The 16,774-nt window shown below is 47.4% G+C and overlaps 2 protein-coding genes across 4 annotated transcripts in view; one reads left to right on the top strand and one right to left on the bottom strand.

Annotated features, from left to right (window-relative positions):
• The window catches only part of RINT1 (RAD50 interactor 1), a 39,873-nt gene extending 36,835 nt beyond the window's left edge, over window positions 1–3,038 (bottom strand). Inside the window, 3 exon segments of the mRNA XM_033192519.1 lie at window positions 2,325–2,370; window positions 2,840–2,877; window positions 2,880–3,038. Coding sequence (XP_033048410.1) covers window positions 2,325–2,370; window positions 2,840–2,877; window positions 2,880–2,910 — 115 coding nt within the window. The 5' untranslated portion in view covers window positions 2,911–3,038.
• Window positions 3,039–10,729: 7,691 nt separating this feature from the next.
• PUS7 (pseudouridine synthase 7) overlaps window positions 10,730–16,774 on the top strand; it is an 80,488-nt gene continuing 74,443 nt past the window's right edge. For all 3 annotated transcript variants that reach the window (XM_033193017.1, XM_033193015.1, XM_033193016.1), the window contains exon 1: window positions 10,730–10,974. In XM_033193017.1, coding sequence (XP_033048908.1) covers window positions 10,848–10,974 — 127 coding nt within the window. In that variant the 5' untranslated portion in view covers window positions 10,730–10,847. The remainder of the gene's footprint in view (window positions 10,975–16,774) is intronic.

Here is a 16,774-nt window from a genome sequence, read left to right on the forward strand (position 1 = left end):
AAAAAAAAATAATAATCTACTATTATTTTATTTATTTATTTTTTTGAGACGGAGTCTCGCTCTCCCGCCCAGGCTGGAGTGCAGTGGCCGGATCTCAGCTCACTGCAAGCTCCGCCTCCTGGGTTTACGCCATTCTCCTGCCTCAGCCTCCGGAGTAGCTGGGTCTACAGGCGCCCGCCACCTCACCCGGCTAGTTTTTTGTATTTTTTAGTAGAGACGGGGTTTCACCGTGTTAGCCAGGATGGTCTCGATCTCCTGACCTTGTGATCCGCCCGTCTCGGCCTCCCAAAGTGCTGGGATTACAGGCTTGAGCCACCGTGGCCAGTCAATAATCTACTATTATGTACAGAACTCACAATGCCTTTTTTTAATCTTAAATAAAACAAGTGAGTTATGTGGTTATCTGCAGACAAATGGAGGCAGGAAATATTTGTGAATGCTACAGTTGCTATACCTTAGGGAGGAAACTCTACCTTCACTTTTTTAAAAAATTACACCCGCTGGGCGCAGTGCCTCACGCCCATAATCCCAGAACTTTGGAAGGCCGAGGAGGGTGAATTACCTGAGGTCAGGAGTTGGAGACCAGCCTAACCAACGTGGTGAAACCCTGCCTCTACTAAAAACACAAAAATTAGCCAGTGTGGTGGCAGGCACCTGTAATTCCAGCTACTAAGGAGGCTGAGGCAGGGGAATTACTTGAACCCAGAGGTGGAGCTTGCAGTGAGCCGAGATGGTGCCGCTGCACTCCAGCCTGGGAGACAGAGTGAGACTAGGTCTCAAAAAAAAAAAAAAAAAAAAAATTACACCCTTGATGTGTAACCATTCAAATGTGGCATAGTACATTCTTAGCAAAATGACATTCTTCAAAATGACACACCAGTGGTTTGGGAGGTTTTTATGTGTCTCTTTTTCTATTTTTTGTAAAGAGCACTCCTAATTGCAAAGCAGTTTGAGCCGTGGAAAGAGGAACAAGGACAAAGTCCTTGATATGATAGTCTACATCTATTACTTTATTAAAATGATAGCTCAGTAGGCATCAGACTACTTTCCAGGCATCTGAATGAGGCGAAAGTGGAAAGGGAAGGGTTTAACTGAGAGATACAAGGCACTCTCAAATCCTTCAAGAAAAAGGAGCTGAGATGTGGCAGTTACGACAGTCATGTGCTATGGACCGCTTAGAGTCTTCTTTCTGAGGCAGATTCTACTAGCCGCCAATGTTAAGGGCAAATCTTACTAAGGGCCACGTGGTAAGGTGGGCACCATTTTTCTTTTTTTTTTTTTTTTTTTTTTTTGAGACGGAGTCTTGCTCTGCCACCCAGGCTGGAGTGCAGTGGCGCGAGCTCGCGATCTCAGCTCACTGCAAGCTCCGCCTCCCGGGTTCACACCATTCTCCTGCCTCAGCCTCCCGAGTAGCTGGGACTACAGGCGCCACCACCTCGCCCGGCTAGTTTTTTGTATTTTTAGTAGAGACGGGGTTTCACCGTGTTAGCCAGGATGGTCTCGATCTCCTGACCTCGTGATCGCCCGTCTCGGCCTCCCAAAGTGCTGGGATTACAGGCTTGAGCCACCGCGCCCGGCCACCATTTTTCTTACTAAAACTCATTCCCAACTATTTGCCACAGTCAAAAGAACCAAACATTCCAATAGCAGAGCTAGCTCATGCTTTTCCCCTTCTTCTCCCAAAAAATGTTACTTCAAAGGTACCTAAAGAGGCCTTGATTTGCAATAACCTGCCATTAAAGTAAAATGGCAAAAGTCCACATCCCTGACATACACTCCCACACTCCCAGGAAATGGTGGTACTGACCTTTTCCCCCTTTCCCGTCCAGTCCAAGATCCAGAACCCAAGTTATCCGTTGTGCTCTTCCCAGAGCAGTTTTAAACTGCCAATTTACTGAAGGTGAACTAAACAATTATCATTTGCCTCCTTTGAACCTAATTAAGGTGGTGGTCATCTGTCCTAGATCATGGGCCCCTCCAAATTCCTGATGCTTAATAAGTTGATGTTTCATTAAAATGACAGGCAGGTCCCAATTATTCTGAGTCCCGTATAATAGGCAGCCTTTCAGCGAAAACACTCCAGCCCCTGTACTAGGTATGGATCGGGAAGTGCTCTTCTCCAAAGCATCCCATATTTTACAATTTTAGAAAGACACAAATATGTGTATCATGGTCATCAGTATTACCATATAAGCATATTGTGCACAAAACGATACTGCATCTAAAAGATAGGCAAAGAACCTTTCTCTGTTGCAGACCCTAGAAGGCTGGGTTTGGGAGGGATAGCTGGGAAGAAAGAGCTTAGGTGTTTGCAGCTGGCTTACTTTTCTCCTCGAGGTTCTTCCTTTCGTCACCACTTTCAGAGCAGCACTAAAAGGAGAACAGGTGTGACAAGCACGTTAAGATCAAAGTCGTGGATGGAAAGCATACGGGGCTCCCAAAGGGTACCAACTGGAGGCCAGAGAGGTTCCAGACGCTCTCCCCCCTTCTGAGTGGCCAGGGCCGTCTCAGTCAGGTACCCCAAAGTGCCACTTCCCTGGTGCCACCACTGCCACCTTCCCAGGAGGTCTGTGTCACCTCCGCAGGACCTGGAGTTACCCTGCCTGCCCACTAGGGCCACCTCCCTAGAGAAATCTGTCATCTCACCAGGGCCGCCAAAGACACCTCACTGGGACTACTGCCTCCTCTAGGAGGTCTTGCAAGGGCCTCTAATCTAACCTGCGGGAAGCACCTTCACAAGCTTACAGGGTCACCTCACCGGGACTATCTTCCCCGGGAGGTCTGTGCCACCTCAGTAGGCCTCCAATGTCCCCTCCCAGGGACGCCAGGGCCGTCTCACCGGGGCTGCAGGAGAGGCGCCTATCTCGCCGGCTGGTAGCATCTCGCCTCCGCGCGAGTCCTGGGCTCCATTCGCAGCCAGCGTGGGCTGTGGAGCCTGGCTAAGGCCAGCGACACACTGACCTCCTCAGTTTCGGAGGCCGTAGGACTGAGCGCCACCGCGACTTCCTCTCGATGTCTCGCTGATTTCTTCCTCAGCCCAGAGAGGCTCTGCCCGCGCAGCCGCCGGCCGTGCTCTTTTCCTCCGCCTCCTGGCCGGAGGTCGGAACGGCCGCTCAGGAAGTGGGCACCCGCCCCCAAGGCGCTCCAGAGATGGAACTTTAAGATATCCCTCTTCCAACGCCTTAAATTCAATATGAATCATTTAAATTTCTATTTTAGACAATATCCAGATGTTCTGAGAGTGTGGGGGCTTGTTGACTAGGAGCTTCGGTGCAGGGTTATTTGGTTCGAATATTTAGTTGGGGGTTTCCAATGAGTATCAGTATCTTCAGATATTTCTTTTAAGGTTGGTCAGAGTCCCTAGAGATGAGCTTCTAATTTCCCGCCTAGAGGGTGTAGAGGTGATTATAAGCGTCTGGGAGCTGAATGACGAGAACAGAGCATCTAACATGTGTTTTGCCCAAAACTCTGTATTTTCCCAGGGATGAGGAAAGGGAGCTACCTAGCAGCAAGGGGTGTTAGAGGACCTGTGGACTTCACAGCCTCATAAACAAACAAACAGGGAAAGAGTACCATAGAGACCAAAACAAACAAGGGGGATAAAAGCAACCCCCAGAGGAAACAGAAACCACACGGTGAGAAGAAAAATCAAATGCATGTGCACAGAGATATATAATCGATACCCTGAGCTACAAATAACTATTGCAAGCATAAAACAAGAAAAGGATACGATTTTTTAAATTATTTATTATGGGAACATAATCGTATGTATTTATAGTGCACTTTTTTTTGTTGTTGTTTGTTTTTGTTTTGTTTTGTTTTGAGATGGAGTTTTGCTCTTGCGGCCCAGGGCAGAATGCAGCTGGAATGGAAAAGGTGATGGGAAGCATCTCAATGGGTCTCCTCCTCCTCAAATTCCAAAAGACACACGGGGCACTTGAGCTCAGACTGAGAGCATCTGATGACTGTCATGGGGAGGTTCTCAACCACAGTATTGGCAGCTGGTGGAGGCAGGTGGTGATCCCAATCTACTACCAACCCCAAGTCTTCAAAGTCCATCCTATTGAAAATTGACCTTGCGAGCTCCAGCACCGTGTTGGTTCAAGTCTCCTGCTCGAGGGTCCAATGGCTCACAGTCGTGTTCATCAATGTAGGATGCCATGGCTCCCCAGCTGTCTGACATGTGATGTTTTGATACAGGTATACAATGTGTAACTACTAAAAACACAAAATATTAGCTGACCATGGTGGCACATGCACCTATAGTCCCAGTTGCTTGGTAGGCTGAGGCACAAGAATTGCTTGAACCCAGGAGGCTTTTAATTTCTGCCGTCATATTTTTTGGTCTCTGAATGCTCTTTTTATTTTATTTATTTATTTTTATCCTCCCCATTTTCACAAGTGAGTGCTCCTTTTATTATTTATTTATTTGTTTGTTTATTTCTTTGAGACAGAGTTTCGTTCTGTTGCCCAGGCTGGAGTGCAGTGGCACAATCTTGGCTCACTGCAACCTCCGCCTCTGGGGTTCAAGCGCTTCTTCTGCCTCAGCCTCCCTAGTAGCCAGGATTACAGGTGACTGCCATCATGCCCGGCGAAGTAGAGATGGGGTTTCATCACATTGGCCAGGCTGGTCTCGAACCCCTGACCTCAGGTGATCTGCCCACCTCAGCCTCCCAAAGTGCTGGGATTATAGGCGTGAGCCACCATGCCCAGCCTTTTCTTTGTTCTCTCTTTTTTTTTTTTTTGCTGTTTTTCCTAGAATATTTATCAACATTTATCTTCCCACACTTTGTTTGTTTTTATTTTGAGACAGAGTCTCACTCTGTTACCCAGGCTGGAGTTTATTGGCAAGATCTTAGTTCACTGCAACCTCTGCCTCCCAGGTTCAAGCGATTCTTCTGTCTCAGCCTCCCAAGTAGCTGGGACTACAGGCGTGCACCATCACACTTGGCTAATTATTGTATTTTTAGTAGAGATGGGGTTTCACCATGTTGGCCAGGCTGGTCTCAAACTCCTGACCTCAAGTGATCTGCCTGCCTCAGCCTCCCAAATTGCTGGATTACAGGTGTGAGCCACCATGCCTGGCCAAAAACTAGAATTCTGTACTTAGTGAACTATGAATCAAATGTGAGGTTAGAATAAAAACGTGGGTGCCGGGCGCGGTGGCTCAAGCCTGTAATCCCAGCACTTTGGGAGGCCGAGACGGGCGGATCACGAGGTCAGGAGATCAAGACCATCCTGGCTAACACGGTGAAACCCCGTCTCTACTAAAAAATGCAAAAAACTAGCCGGGCGAGGTGGCGGACGCCTGTAGTCCCAGCTACTCCGGAGGCTGAGGCAGGAGAATGGTGGGAACCCGGGAGGTGGAGCTTGCAGTGAGCTTAGTTCCGGCCACTGCACTCCAGCCTGGGCGACAGAGCAAGACTCCGCCTCAAAAAAAAAAAAAAAGAATAAAAACGTGGGGTTTTTTTTAGCACTCTTGTAGTCAAGAATAAAAATAGACATTAAAGATCTCCAAAAAAATAGCTTTTGTTTTATTTATTTATTTATTTATTTATTTGAGACAGAGTCTCACTCTGTCACCCAGGCTGGAGTGCAATGGCAAGATCTCGGCTCACTGCAACCTCTGCATCCCAAGTTCAAGAGATTCTCCTGCCTCAGCCTCCTGAGTAGTTGGAATTACAAGTGCCCACCACCATGCCAAGCTAGTTTTTGTATTTTTAATAGAGACAGGGTTTCGCCGTGATCAGGCTAGTCTCAAACTCGTGACCTCAGGTGATCCGCCTGCCTCGGCCTCCCAAAGTGGGATCACAGGCGTGAGCCACCACGCCCAGCAAGCTTTCATTTATTTCTCCTTTCTCGGGAAGCTACTGAAGGTTGTACTCCACTAAAATAAGAGAGTAAACCAAGAATAAAGACGACATAGGATATAGGAAACAGAAAGATTCAACACAGGAACAGAGATGCCCTGAGAACAACTGTGCAATAGGCATAGATTGGCATTGGCCAGAAGGTTCCAGAAGAGACTGCTTCGGAAAGATGAAACTAATAGAACACCTCATCTAAACCTCTGGAAAGGGGAGATTTACACAATCATTGAGGAGTTTGGGCTTGGTCTAGTGATGAATAGTAAACTAAAATAAGATCATTATTAACTAGTGGAAAAACAAAAGTGGTACAGAAGAGAAATAATCATAGTTTCTTATTTGCCTAAAATGTGAATAATATTTACTTAGTCATAATGAAGTCAACATAAATCCAAAAAAGTACAATATAAGGGATGGAAAGTTTGTTGGAGAGAGGGGAAGAAAAGAGAGCTAAGTCTTTATTTTCCATTAAGTGAAGTCAGTAAATAATGTCTAAAACTGAAAAATCAAGAAATAACAATACAAGCACATTATATGGAGAGATTAAGATAAATATCAAAATAATTAAAGAGGTGAAATGGGCCGGGCGCAATGGCTCACACCTATAATCCCTGCACTTTGGGAGGCCAAGGTAGGGGGGATCACATGAGGTCTGGAGTTCAAGACCAGCCTGGCCAGCATAGCGAAACTCCGTCTCTACTAAAAATACAAAACTTAGCCAGGCATGGTAGCACATGCCTGTTGTCCCAGGTAATCGGGAGGCTGAGGCAGGAGAATAGCTTGAATGTGGGAGGCAGAGGTTGCAGTGAGCCAAGATCATGCCATTGCACTCCAGCCTGGGCAGCAGAGCGAGACTCTGTCTCAAGAAAAAAAAAAAAAGAGGTGAAATGACTGCCTTTGAGAAGATGGGAACAGGTGAGGGCTGAAGTGGGAATATAGTCCCTGCTGCTTCATTGCAAACTTTACGAAGTTTCTACAGAATTATTTGACTCTAAATTACAACATGTATAACTCTGATAACAATTAAAAATAAAATTAAAGAAGAAAAAAGAATGCCCTAAACCCAAATTTTGGCTTCTGAAAAATCTACTTTCTGATAAAGGAAATAGACAGGGAAATAAATAATTTAAGATTAAATGTACAGTTTTGACAACAGAAATGTTTGCAATGACTGAGGGAGCACAGAAAACAGTGAACTACTATCTGGGGCATGGAGAAAGGCATCCAAAGTGGACAGCATAGTAGGCAATAATAAGGATGAAGGAAGAGAGAAAGTGTGTGTGATAGGCACCTAGCAATCTGTAGTGTGAGGTGGAGTTAAAAGCAGGATACTGTATGTTTTACATAATAGACATGTTAGAATGGAATTTTGAAGTCGAACAGAACATTCAACTGTTACATGTTTATTAGAAGAAGTTGGTACTAGGAAGAGGTTTTGAACACTTCTGTGTTATTTTAATCAAAAACCAATAAAGAGTTGCCTATCTTGGAAAACAGAAAACTAAAAATGCATGTTTCACTTGTGCTTTGTCCTAGGCAGTTTTGACTGAAATGCAAAACGAGTAAACCTTGTCTAATGGCCAAAGAAATGTGAAAAATCCTCTAAATCTGTTTATGAAGAGTTGGGCTGCACGCTCAGAGATTTTTTTTTTTAGACGGAATCTCGCTCTTTCACCAGGCTGGAGTGCAGTGGCGAGATCTCAGCTCACTGCAACCTCCGCCTCCCGGGTTCAAGCGATTCTCCTGCCTCAGCCTCCCGAGTAGCTGGGACTATAGGCGCATGCCACCACACACAGTTAATTTTTGCATTTTTAGTAGAGACGGGGTTTCATCATGTTGGCCAGGATGGTCTCGATTTCTTAGCCTCGTAATCTGCCCGCCTCAGCCTTCCAAAGTGATGGGATTACAGGCGTGAGTCACCACGCCCAGCCTCTCAGAGATTTTTTTTTCTGAGGCTTTGCTTTTTTAGAGCAGTTTTAGGTTATAGCAAAATTGAGAGGAAGGTATAGAAATTTCCCATATTTCTCCTGACCTCACACGTGCATAGCCTCTCCCCCACCAAAGTGGTACATTTGTGATAACTGATGAACCTACAGTGACACATTACGACCCAGAGTCCATAGTTTACATTAGTCTTAGTGTTATAGATCAGGAGTCCCCAACCTTTTTGGCACCGGGACTGGTTTCATGGAAGATATTTTTTCCTTGGACTAGGGGATAGGAATGGGTTTCAGGATGAACTGTTCCACCTCAGATTGTCAGGCATTAGATTCTCACAAGGTGCATGCAACCCAGATCCCTCATATGTGCGGTTCACAATAGGGTTCTCGCTCCTATCAGAATCTAATCCCACCGCTGATCTGACAGGAGGCAGAGCTCAGGCGGGAATGCTGCAATGCAGCCTGGTTCCTAAAAGGCCACACTGACTGGTGCCGGTCCGCAGCTTGTGGGGCTGGGGACCCTTGTTGTAGATTTTATGGGCTTGGACAAATGTATCATGACATGCAGCCACTATTACAGTATCATACAGAATAGTTTCCCTTCCCTAAAAATTATCTGTGCTCCACCTATTCATCCTTCCCTTTCTCCTAACCCCTGGCGACCACTAATTTTATTACTGTCTTATATAGTTTCACCTGTTTTAGAATGTCATTTTGTCATTTAGTTGGATTCATATCGTGAGTGTCCTTTTCAGATTTGGTATTTTGTCTTGTTTTGTTTGTTTGTTTCTAGACAGTCTTGCTCTGTCACCCAGGCTGGAGTGCAATAGCGTGATCCCGACTCACCCCAACCTCTACCTCCCAGGTTCAAGCAATTCTCCTGCCTCAGCCTACCACATAGCTGGGATTACAGGTGTGTGCCACCATGCCCGACTAATTTTTTGTATTTTTGGTAGAGACGGGGTTTCACCATGTTGGCCAGGCTGGTCTCAAATTCCTCACCTCAAGTGATCCACCTGCCTCAGCCTCACAACGTGCTGTAATTATAGGCCTGAGCCACCATGCCTGGCCCAGATTGGTTTCTTTCACTTAGTAATATGCATTTAAGGCCAGGCATGGTGGCTCATGCCTGTAATCCCAGAACTTTGGGAGGCCAAGGTGGGTGGATCACCTTACTTATTTATATCTCAAAATAAATAAATTAAATAAAAAATATTCATTTAAGTTTCCTCCATGTCTTTTCATGGCTTGCTAAGATCATTTCTTTTTGACACCAAATAATATTCCATTGTTTGGATATAGCACAGTTTATTCAGCTACTGAAGGACAGCTTGGTCTTTTTTTTTTTTTTTTTTTTGAGATAGTCTCGCTCTGTCACCTAGGTTGGAGTGCAATGGTATGATCTCAGCTTGCCGCAACCTCTGCCTCCTGGGTTCAAGCAATTCTCTGCCTCAGCCTCCCAAGTAACTGGGATTACAGGCGTCCACCACCACGCTCGGCTAATTTTTGTATTTTTAGTAGAGATGGGGGTTTCACCATATTGGCCAGGCTGGTCTCGAACTCCTGACCTCGTGATCCGCCCACCTCAGCCTCCCAAAGTGCTGGGATTACAGGCCTGAGTCACTGCGCCCGGCTGGTAATAGTATATTTCACTGTGTAAAAAACAAAAAAACAAAAACAAATTGGGCAGGGGGCGGTGGCTCATGCCTATAATCCCAGCACTTTGAGAGGCCTAGGCAGGCAAATCACTTGAGGTCAGGAGTTCGAGGCCAACAGGCAAAACCCTATCAAAAAAATTAGCCTGGCATGATGTCAAGCGCTTGTGGGCCCAGCCCCTCGGGAGGCTGATGCAGGAGAATTGCTTGAACACTGCAACAGAGTGAGACTCTCTCTCAAACAAAATAAAACAAAACAAAACAAAAAACTATTAGAGGCCGGGCGCGGTGGCTCAGGCCTGTGATCCCAGCACTTTGGGAGGCTGAGGCGGGCAGATCACAAAGTCAGGAGCTCGAGACCAGCCTGGCCAACATAGTGAAACCCCGTCTCTACTAAAAATACAAAAAATTAGCCAGGCGTGGTGGCACGCACCAGTAATCCCAGCTACTCGGGAGGCTGAGGCAGGAGAATCGCTTGAACCCGGGAGGCGGAAGTTGCGGTGAGCCACGATTGTGCCATTGCATGCACTCCAGCCTGGGCGACAGAGCAAGACTCCATCTCAAACAACAACCAAACAAACAAACAAAAACTATTAGAGCCTGGGCAACATAGTGAAACCTTGTCTCTACCCCCGACCCCCTAAAAAATTAGCCTGAGTGTGGTGGGATGCACCTGTAGTCCCAGCTACTTGGGATACTGAAGTGGGAGGATTGCTTGAGCCTGGGACGTCGAGGCTTCAGTGAACTGTGTTCGTGCCACCGCTCTCCAGCCTGTGCGACAGAGCGAGACTCTGTCAAAACCAAACCAAACCAAAACCAAAAAAAACCTATGATCCGGTTCCTTGAAGCAGATCCTATCGGCAACCATCAAGCCAGAACGGTAAGAAGTAGTAAGATGGTGCTTTTAGATCCACTACATTCCCAGGATCAAATGTAGAACAATATTTAGTCCCTAAAGTGATTCTCTTTTCATTATTGTTAACTGCGTGGTCGGTGCAAGATGAAAAGGCCACAGCTATATGGAGGAAACACTTCTTAGAATACAATCCCAAAGGAGGCAATCGCTGCCTTAGACTTCCTAAAGATCTAAAGAACTATTAGATGCTTGGTGAAATCGCTCTCTGCGGCAGGTGCGACTAAGGCGCGGTCGCGAGGGAGGTCCAGGGTGAGCGCGCGCAGGCCGGGCGTCAGCGTTGGGGTGCTTCGTGGCCAGCAGGCCTCTCCGAGGCGGCGGGCCGGGGGCGGGGCCGGTGACGGGGGGCGGACTCCACCCCCGGGGCGGGTCCAGCCGGGCCGCGGCGCGTCCCTGCGCCGCACGTGTGCGAGCCCGGCCGCCGGTGAGTCGGCTCGAGCGCATATGATCCCAGTCGCCGAACGCGCTGCCCATGCCTGGGCGCCCTAGTTGCTGGCTCCTCCGAGTGGCCTTCGCCGCCCTTCTGCGCCCCGACCAGAGCGCTAGCTACGTTGCCGTCCGGCCCACGCCGCGCTCGCGCTCGCGCTCCCAAGCTCTGGGTAAGTGCGCGGCCTCCCGGCGGCCGCTAGGGCTCCTCGGCCAGCTCCTTGGCCCGGCCCGGGCCCCAGCCCCAGGGCCCCGCCCCAAGAGGCAGTGCGGACTGGGAAGGCGGCCCCGCAGTGGTAGGAGCCCGCGGCGCCTCCATTATGGATCGCGTCCTCGGGAGCACGGTTGGAACCTGGCGGGTCCTGCGCTTCGGCGGTGCAGGCGCCGCTCTCCGCTCCCCGCTCCCCGCTCCCCGTTCCCCGTTCCCCGTTCCCCTCTCCCCTCTCCCCTCTCCCCTCTGCCGTCCACCCTGTGCCCGGCCGGTCGTCCGGAGGCGCCGCGCCCGCGCGCTCCCCTCTTCCCCGCGCGGCGCTATCAGCTGGGGGCCCCCTTCCCACTCCTCCCTTTCTTTGCCCGGGACGCTCCCTAAACTCTTGTTTCTCGGTCAGAGGAAAACTGGCCCCGAAGCCCTTCACGGTGCCATTGGTTCGCCGCATCTGCCTTCTGTGGGTCCGGCCCACGTGTTCCACCCCTGTATCCTGCGTCGCCGCTCACTGGGAGCCTACTAGGCGCCACGCGGGCTCTGGGGACTGCTTGCTTTGTATGCATTTCCCAGAGTGGGAGTGAGCGGGCTGCAGAGTGCTTTCGCCAGCCCTCATGCTGGGTGAATGCTTAACGAATGGATGGAGGTGCTGCTGTGCAAGCTGAAATTCGAGTCCTCCTCGTCAATCCTGCGCAGAGGGGTTTATAAGCACATCTTCGTTGCCTGCCGAGTAGGATTGGCAAAGACTTTAGTTTTTCAAGTATTTGGTCCCGTCAAACCACTTTTTTTTTCCATTCCAAAAATAAAGGGTTACTAAGGTTCCCCGCACAACCCCCCGCCCCATCCCCAAGCCTCTAATCATCTATTAAATGACTATGCCCCATTGGTCTGGGGGTGCCTTGACTGTTGAGGGAATCTGTCGAAAATCAGACTGTACAACACCATTGAAAGGGGGATGGTTAGGCAATTATTATGTTCAAACATTGGAAAATAGCCAACGGTACGTACTTAACAACTCCTTGTGAACATGTTTTTGTTTTTGTTTTTTTTTATTTTTTCATTTTTTTGAAACAGAGTTTTGCTCTTGTTGCCCAGGCAAGAGTGCAGTAGCGTGATCATAGCTCACTGCAGCTTTGAACTCCTGGGCTCAAGCAGTCCTCCCACCTCAGCTTCCCAAGTAGCTGGGACTATAGGTATGTGCCAACACACAGAGTCTTGCTGTGTTGCCCAGCCTGGCCTCAAACTCTGGCCTTAAGCAATCCTCCTGCTTTGACCTCCCAAAGTGCTGGAATTACAGGCTTGAGCCACCACACTCGGCCTTGAACATGTCTTTATTTATTGATTTATTTTTTTAGACAGAGTCTCATTCCATCACCCAGGCTGGAGTGCAATGGCGCGATCTTCGCTCACTGCAACCTCCGCCTACTAGGTTCAAGCGATTCTCCTGCCTCAGCCTCCGGAGTAGCTGGGATTACACGTGCACATCACCACGTCCAGCTAGTTTTTGCATTTTTAGTAGAGATGGGGTTTCACTATGTTGGCCAGGCAGGTCTTGAACTTCAGACTTCAGGTAATCCATCCACCCCAGCCTCCTGAAGTGCTGGGATTACGGACGTGTGCCACCACACCTGACCTTGAACGTGTCTTTTGATAGAGGCAGGGGCATGCATGTACTGTATTAATGAAACAGCATTTTTCCTTACCTAGGAAAGGGAGAGAACAATCCAACTGATCATACTGTCGACTAAGTTTGCTCCGGTTTCCAGTCCTTTACACGTACTGTTTGGGCTGCTTGGAGCTCTCCTCCCACACATCTTTTCCTGTCTGGTTCTTCCTTGTCTTTGCTCAGAAGTCTCCTCCTTAGACGAGACATCACTGAAGAGCACCCCTCTTACACTCAGCCCCTTACCCTGCTTTAATTCCCTTACCTTGCTTTAATTCTTTGGAGCTTGCATGTCCTGAGATTAATTTTATTTTGTTCCCAAATGTATTTTCAAATACATTGTAAGCTCTGTGAGGACAGGAAATTTACCCTTTTCCTCCAATGCCTACAACAATGCCAAACACATAAGACACTTGCTCAGTAAATATTTGCAGAATGAATGACCCTCATAGACTTAATGATTTTGCATATTAGAATGCAGTGTGTCTGCCAGTCCTGGTGACATCATGCCTGTAATCTCAGCACTCTGGGAGGCTGAGGCAGGCAACTTGTTTGAGGTCAGGTCAGAAGTTCGAGACCATCTTGGCCAACATGGCGAAACCCCCTCTCTACTAAAAATACAAAAATTAGCTGGATGTGGTAATTTTAGCCCATGCCTGTAATCCCAGCTACTTGGGAGGCTGAGGTAGGAGAATTGCTGCAACCCTGGAAGCGGAGATTGCAGTGAGCCAAGATTGCACCATTACACTCCTGCCTGGGCGACAGAGGAAACGCTGTCTCCAAAAAAAAAAAATTAGTGTGTTCTCTGTGCTCTGGCCCTAAAGAAAATGCTCGCTATTGTGAGAGCTATAGAGATTACTGATAATTTGCAGGGGATGGAGGAAAGATGTATTTAGAAAAGGAAAGTTGTGGATGGTTTTCAAAGATAATATGATAGAATTAAGACTAATGGCTGTTTTTGTAGGCTGGGTGCAGTGGCTCAGGCCTGTAATCCCAGCACTTTGGGAGACTGAGGCAGGTGAATCACGAGGTCAGGAGTTCGAGACAATCCTGGCTGACACGGTGAAACCCCATCTCTACTAAAAATACAAAAAATTAGCCTGGCTTGGTGGTGGGTGCCTGTAATCCCAGCTACTCAGGAGGCTAAGGCAGAAGAATCTTGTGTACCTGAGAGGCAGAGGTTGTAGTGAGCCGAGATTGCACCACTGCACTCCAGCTTGGGCAACAGAGTGAGACTGTGTCTCAAAAAAAATAAAAATAAATAAATAATAATAAAAAAAGACTAATGGCTGTTTTTCTGATTTTTTTTTGGAAGAATTAATTAATAAGGGACTGTTTGACCTGGGCTGTGGCGCACATCTGTAATCCCAGCTGAGGCAGGTGGATCGCTTGAGCTTAGGAGTTTGAGACCCGTGGGCAACGTGGCAAAACCCTGTCTCTACAAAAAAATACACAAATTAACTGGCCTTGGTGGCACATGCCTGTAGTCCCAGTTACTTGGGTGGCTGAAGTGGGAGGATCGCTTGAGTTGGGAGGTTGAGGCTGTGTTGAGCCAAGATCACACCACTGCACTCCAGCCTGGGTAACAGAGTGAGACCCTGTCTCAAAAATAAATAAATAAACAAACAAACATATAAGAGACTGTTGTTAGTGTTATATTAAAATTTTGAAAATGCTAAACTTAATTTTTATTATAGGTATAGAGGATTTTATTTATTTATTTTTTGAGACAGGGTCCCTCTGTCACCCAAGCTGAAGTGTGGTGGCACCATCGCAGCTTACTGCAGCCTGGACCTCCTGGGCGCAATGGATCCTCCCACCTCAGCATCGCAAGTAACTAGGACTACAGGTGCATGCCACCTTGCCCAGCTTATTTTTATTTATTTATTTTTTGAGACAGAATCTCCCTCTGTCACCCAGGCTGGAGTGCAGTGGCACGATCTTGGCTCACTGCAACCTCCACCTCCCCAGTTCAGGTGATTCTGCTGTCTCAGCCTCCCGAGTAGCTGGGATTACGGGGGTGCACCACCATGCCTGGCTAATTTTTGTATTTTTAGTAGAGATGGGGTTTCTCCATGCTGGCCAGGCTGGTCTTGAATTCTTGACCTTGTGATATGCCCATCTCAGCCTCCCAAAGCGCTGGGATTACAGGTGTGAGACACCACACCCGGCCGCCTGGCTAATTTTTAAATTTTTTGCAGAGACAAGGTCACACTGTGTTGTCCATGCTGGTCTCAAATTCTTGGTCTCAAGCCACCTGCCTGCCTGCATTTTTTCAGAGATGAGGTCTCCCTCTGTTGCCCAGACTGGAGTGCAGTGTTGTGATCATAACTTACTACAGCCTGAAACTGGTCTTACACAATCCTCCTGCCTCAGCCGCCCTGTTAGCTGGGACTACATGCACACATGCCCAGCTAAGAGTACTTTTTAAAGCTTAGTTGGTGAATCTAGTATTTTAATGAAAAGTGTTTTAAAATATTGTTAAAATTATACTATTTGTATTCTCACTTGTCTCATTTGGAGTACAGAGGAAACCAAAAAACATTATTTTAGCATTCCCTCCAAAGAAATGTGAAGGATTGGCCGGGCGTGGTGGCTCGTGCCTGTGATCCCATCACTTTGGGAGGTCTAGGCGGGCAGATCACCTGAGGTCAGGAGTTCAAGACCAGCCTGGCCAACATGGTAGAAACCCCATCTCTACTGAAAATACAAAAATTAGCCAGGCGTGGTGGCGCATGCCTGTACTCCCAGCTACTTCGGAGGTGAGGCAGGAGGATCATTTGAACCCAGGAGGCAGAGGTTGCAGTGAGCAGAGATCACACCACTGCACTCCAGCCTAGGTAACAGAGTAAGACTCCATCTCAAAAAAAAAAAAGAAATGTCAAGGATTTTAAGAAAGTATCAGAGGAGTTCACTCTCTTCCTGGTTATAGCATCAGGCTTTTGATCTATGGAATTTTACTTGACTGTTAAGATACCATCATTACTATCATGGATAGTGTATTTGTGCAGCATATTTTCTTACAATTTTTTCTTTTAAATATGTCAAAAAAAACTCATAAAACTGCCCTCTCCCCCACTTTTCACATGTAGTAACTTTACGTCTTCATTCAAGGTAGAATGCTTGGGCTTTCCTGACTGCAAAACTGATTTCCTTGGACCTCTCACCTTGGGGTAGTCAGGATTGTTTTATCTTTCCAATTTAATTCTCTCAGACCTCTTCTGTGTTCATAACATCACCTCTCTCTCCTCTCTCCAACCCTCAATTTAAAAATGATATTCCAGGCCGGGCGCAGTGGCTCACTCCTGTAATCCCAGCACTTTGGGAGGTCGAGGTGGATGGATCACCTGAGATCAGGAGTTCAAGACTAGCCTGACCAACATGGTGAAACCCTGTCTCTACTAAAAATACAAAAATTAGCTGGGTGTGGTGGTGGGCACCTGTAATCCCAGCTACACGGGAAACTGAGGCAGGAGAACCACTTGAACCCGGGAGGCAGAGGTTGCTGTGAGCTGAGATCGCGCCATTGCACTCCAGCTTAGGCAACAAGAGCGAAACTCCGTCTCAGAAAAAAAAAAAAAAAGTTATATTCCATTTCAGCTTCCCTTTCATGTAGTTCCTGCTTACGAAAATGACACTAGTTTGAGTTTTGCCTTTCCTAGTCCAGAACTTTGAACAGTTCTTCTGGTAAATATGCTCTCAGCTTTTAGGCCTATAGGATAGAACTTAGAAAAATATATATTAAGTGATTTAAAAATCATTGGTACTGTATATGCTTTAATAATTAATTTGGGTTGGTCACGGTGGCTCACGCCTGTAATCCCAGCACTTTGGGAGGCCAAGGTGGGTGGATCACTTGAGGGCAGGAGTTTGAGACTAGCCTGGCCAACCTGGTAAAACCTTGTCTTCACTAAAAATACAAAAATTAGGCCAGGTGCGGTGGCTCACGCCTGTAATCCCAGCACTTCACGAGGCTGAGGTGGGCGGATCACCAGGTCAGGAGTTTGAGACCGGCCTAACCAACGTAGTGAAACTGAAATACAAAAAATCTCTACTGAAAATACAAAGATGAAAAATCTCTACTGAAAATACAAAAAGTTGGTGGCAG

Source organism: Trachypithecus francoisi, unplaced genomic scaffold, assembly GCF_009764315.1.
Source record: "Trachypithecus francoisi isolate TF-2019V2 unplaced genomic scaffold, Tfra_2.0 Lachesis_group4, whole genome shotgun sequence".
NCBI lineage: Eukaryota > Metazoa > Chordata > Mammalia > Primates > Cercopithecidae > Trachypithecus > Trachypithecus francoisi.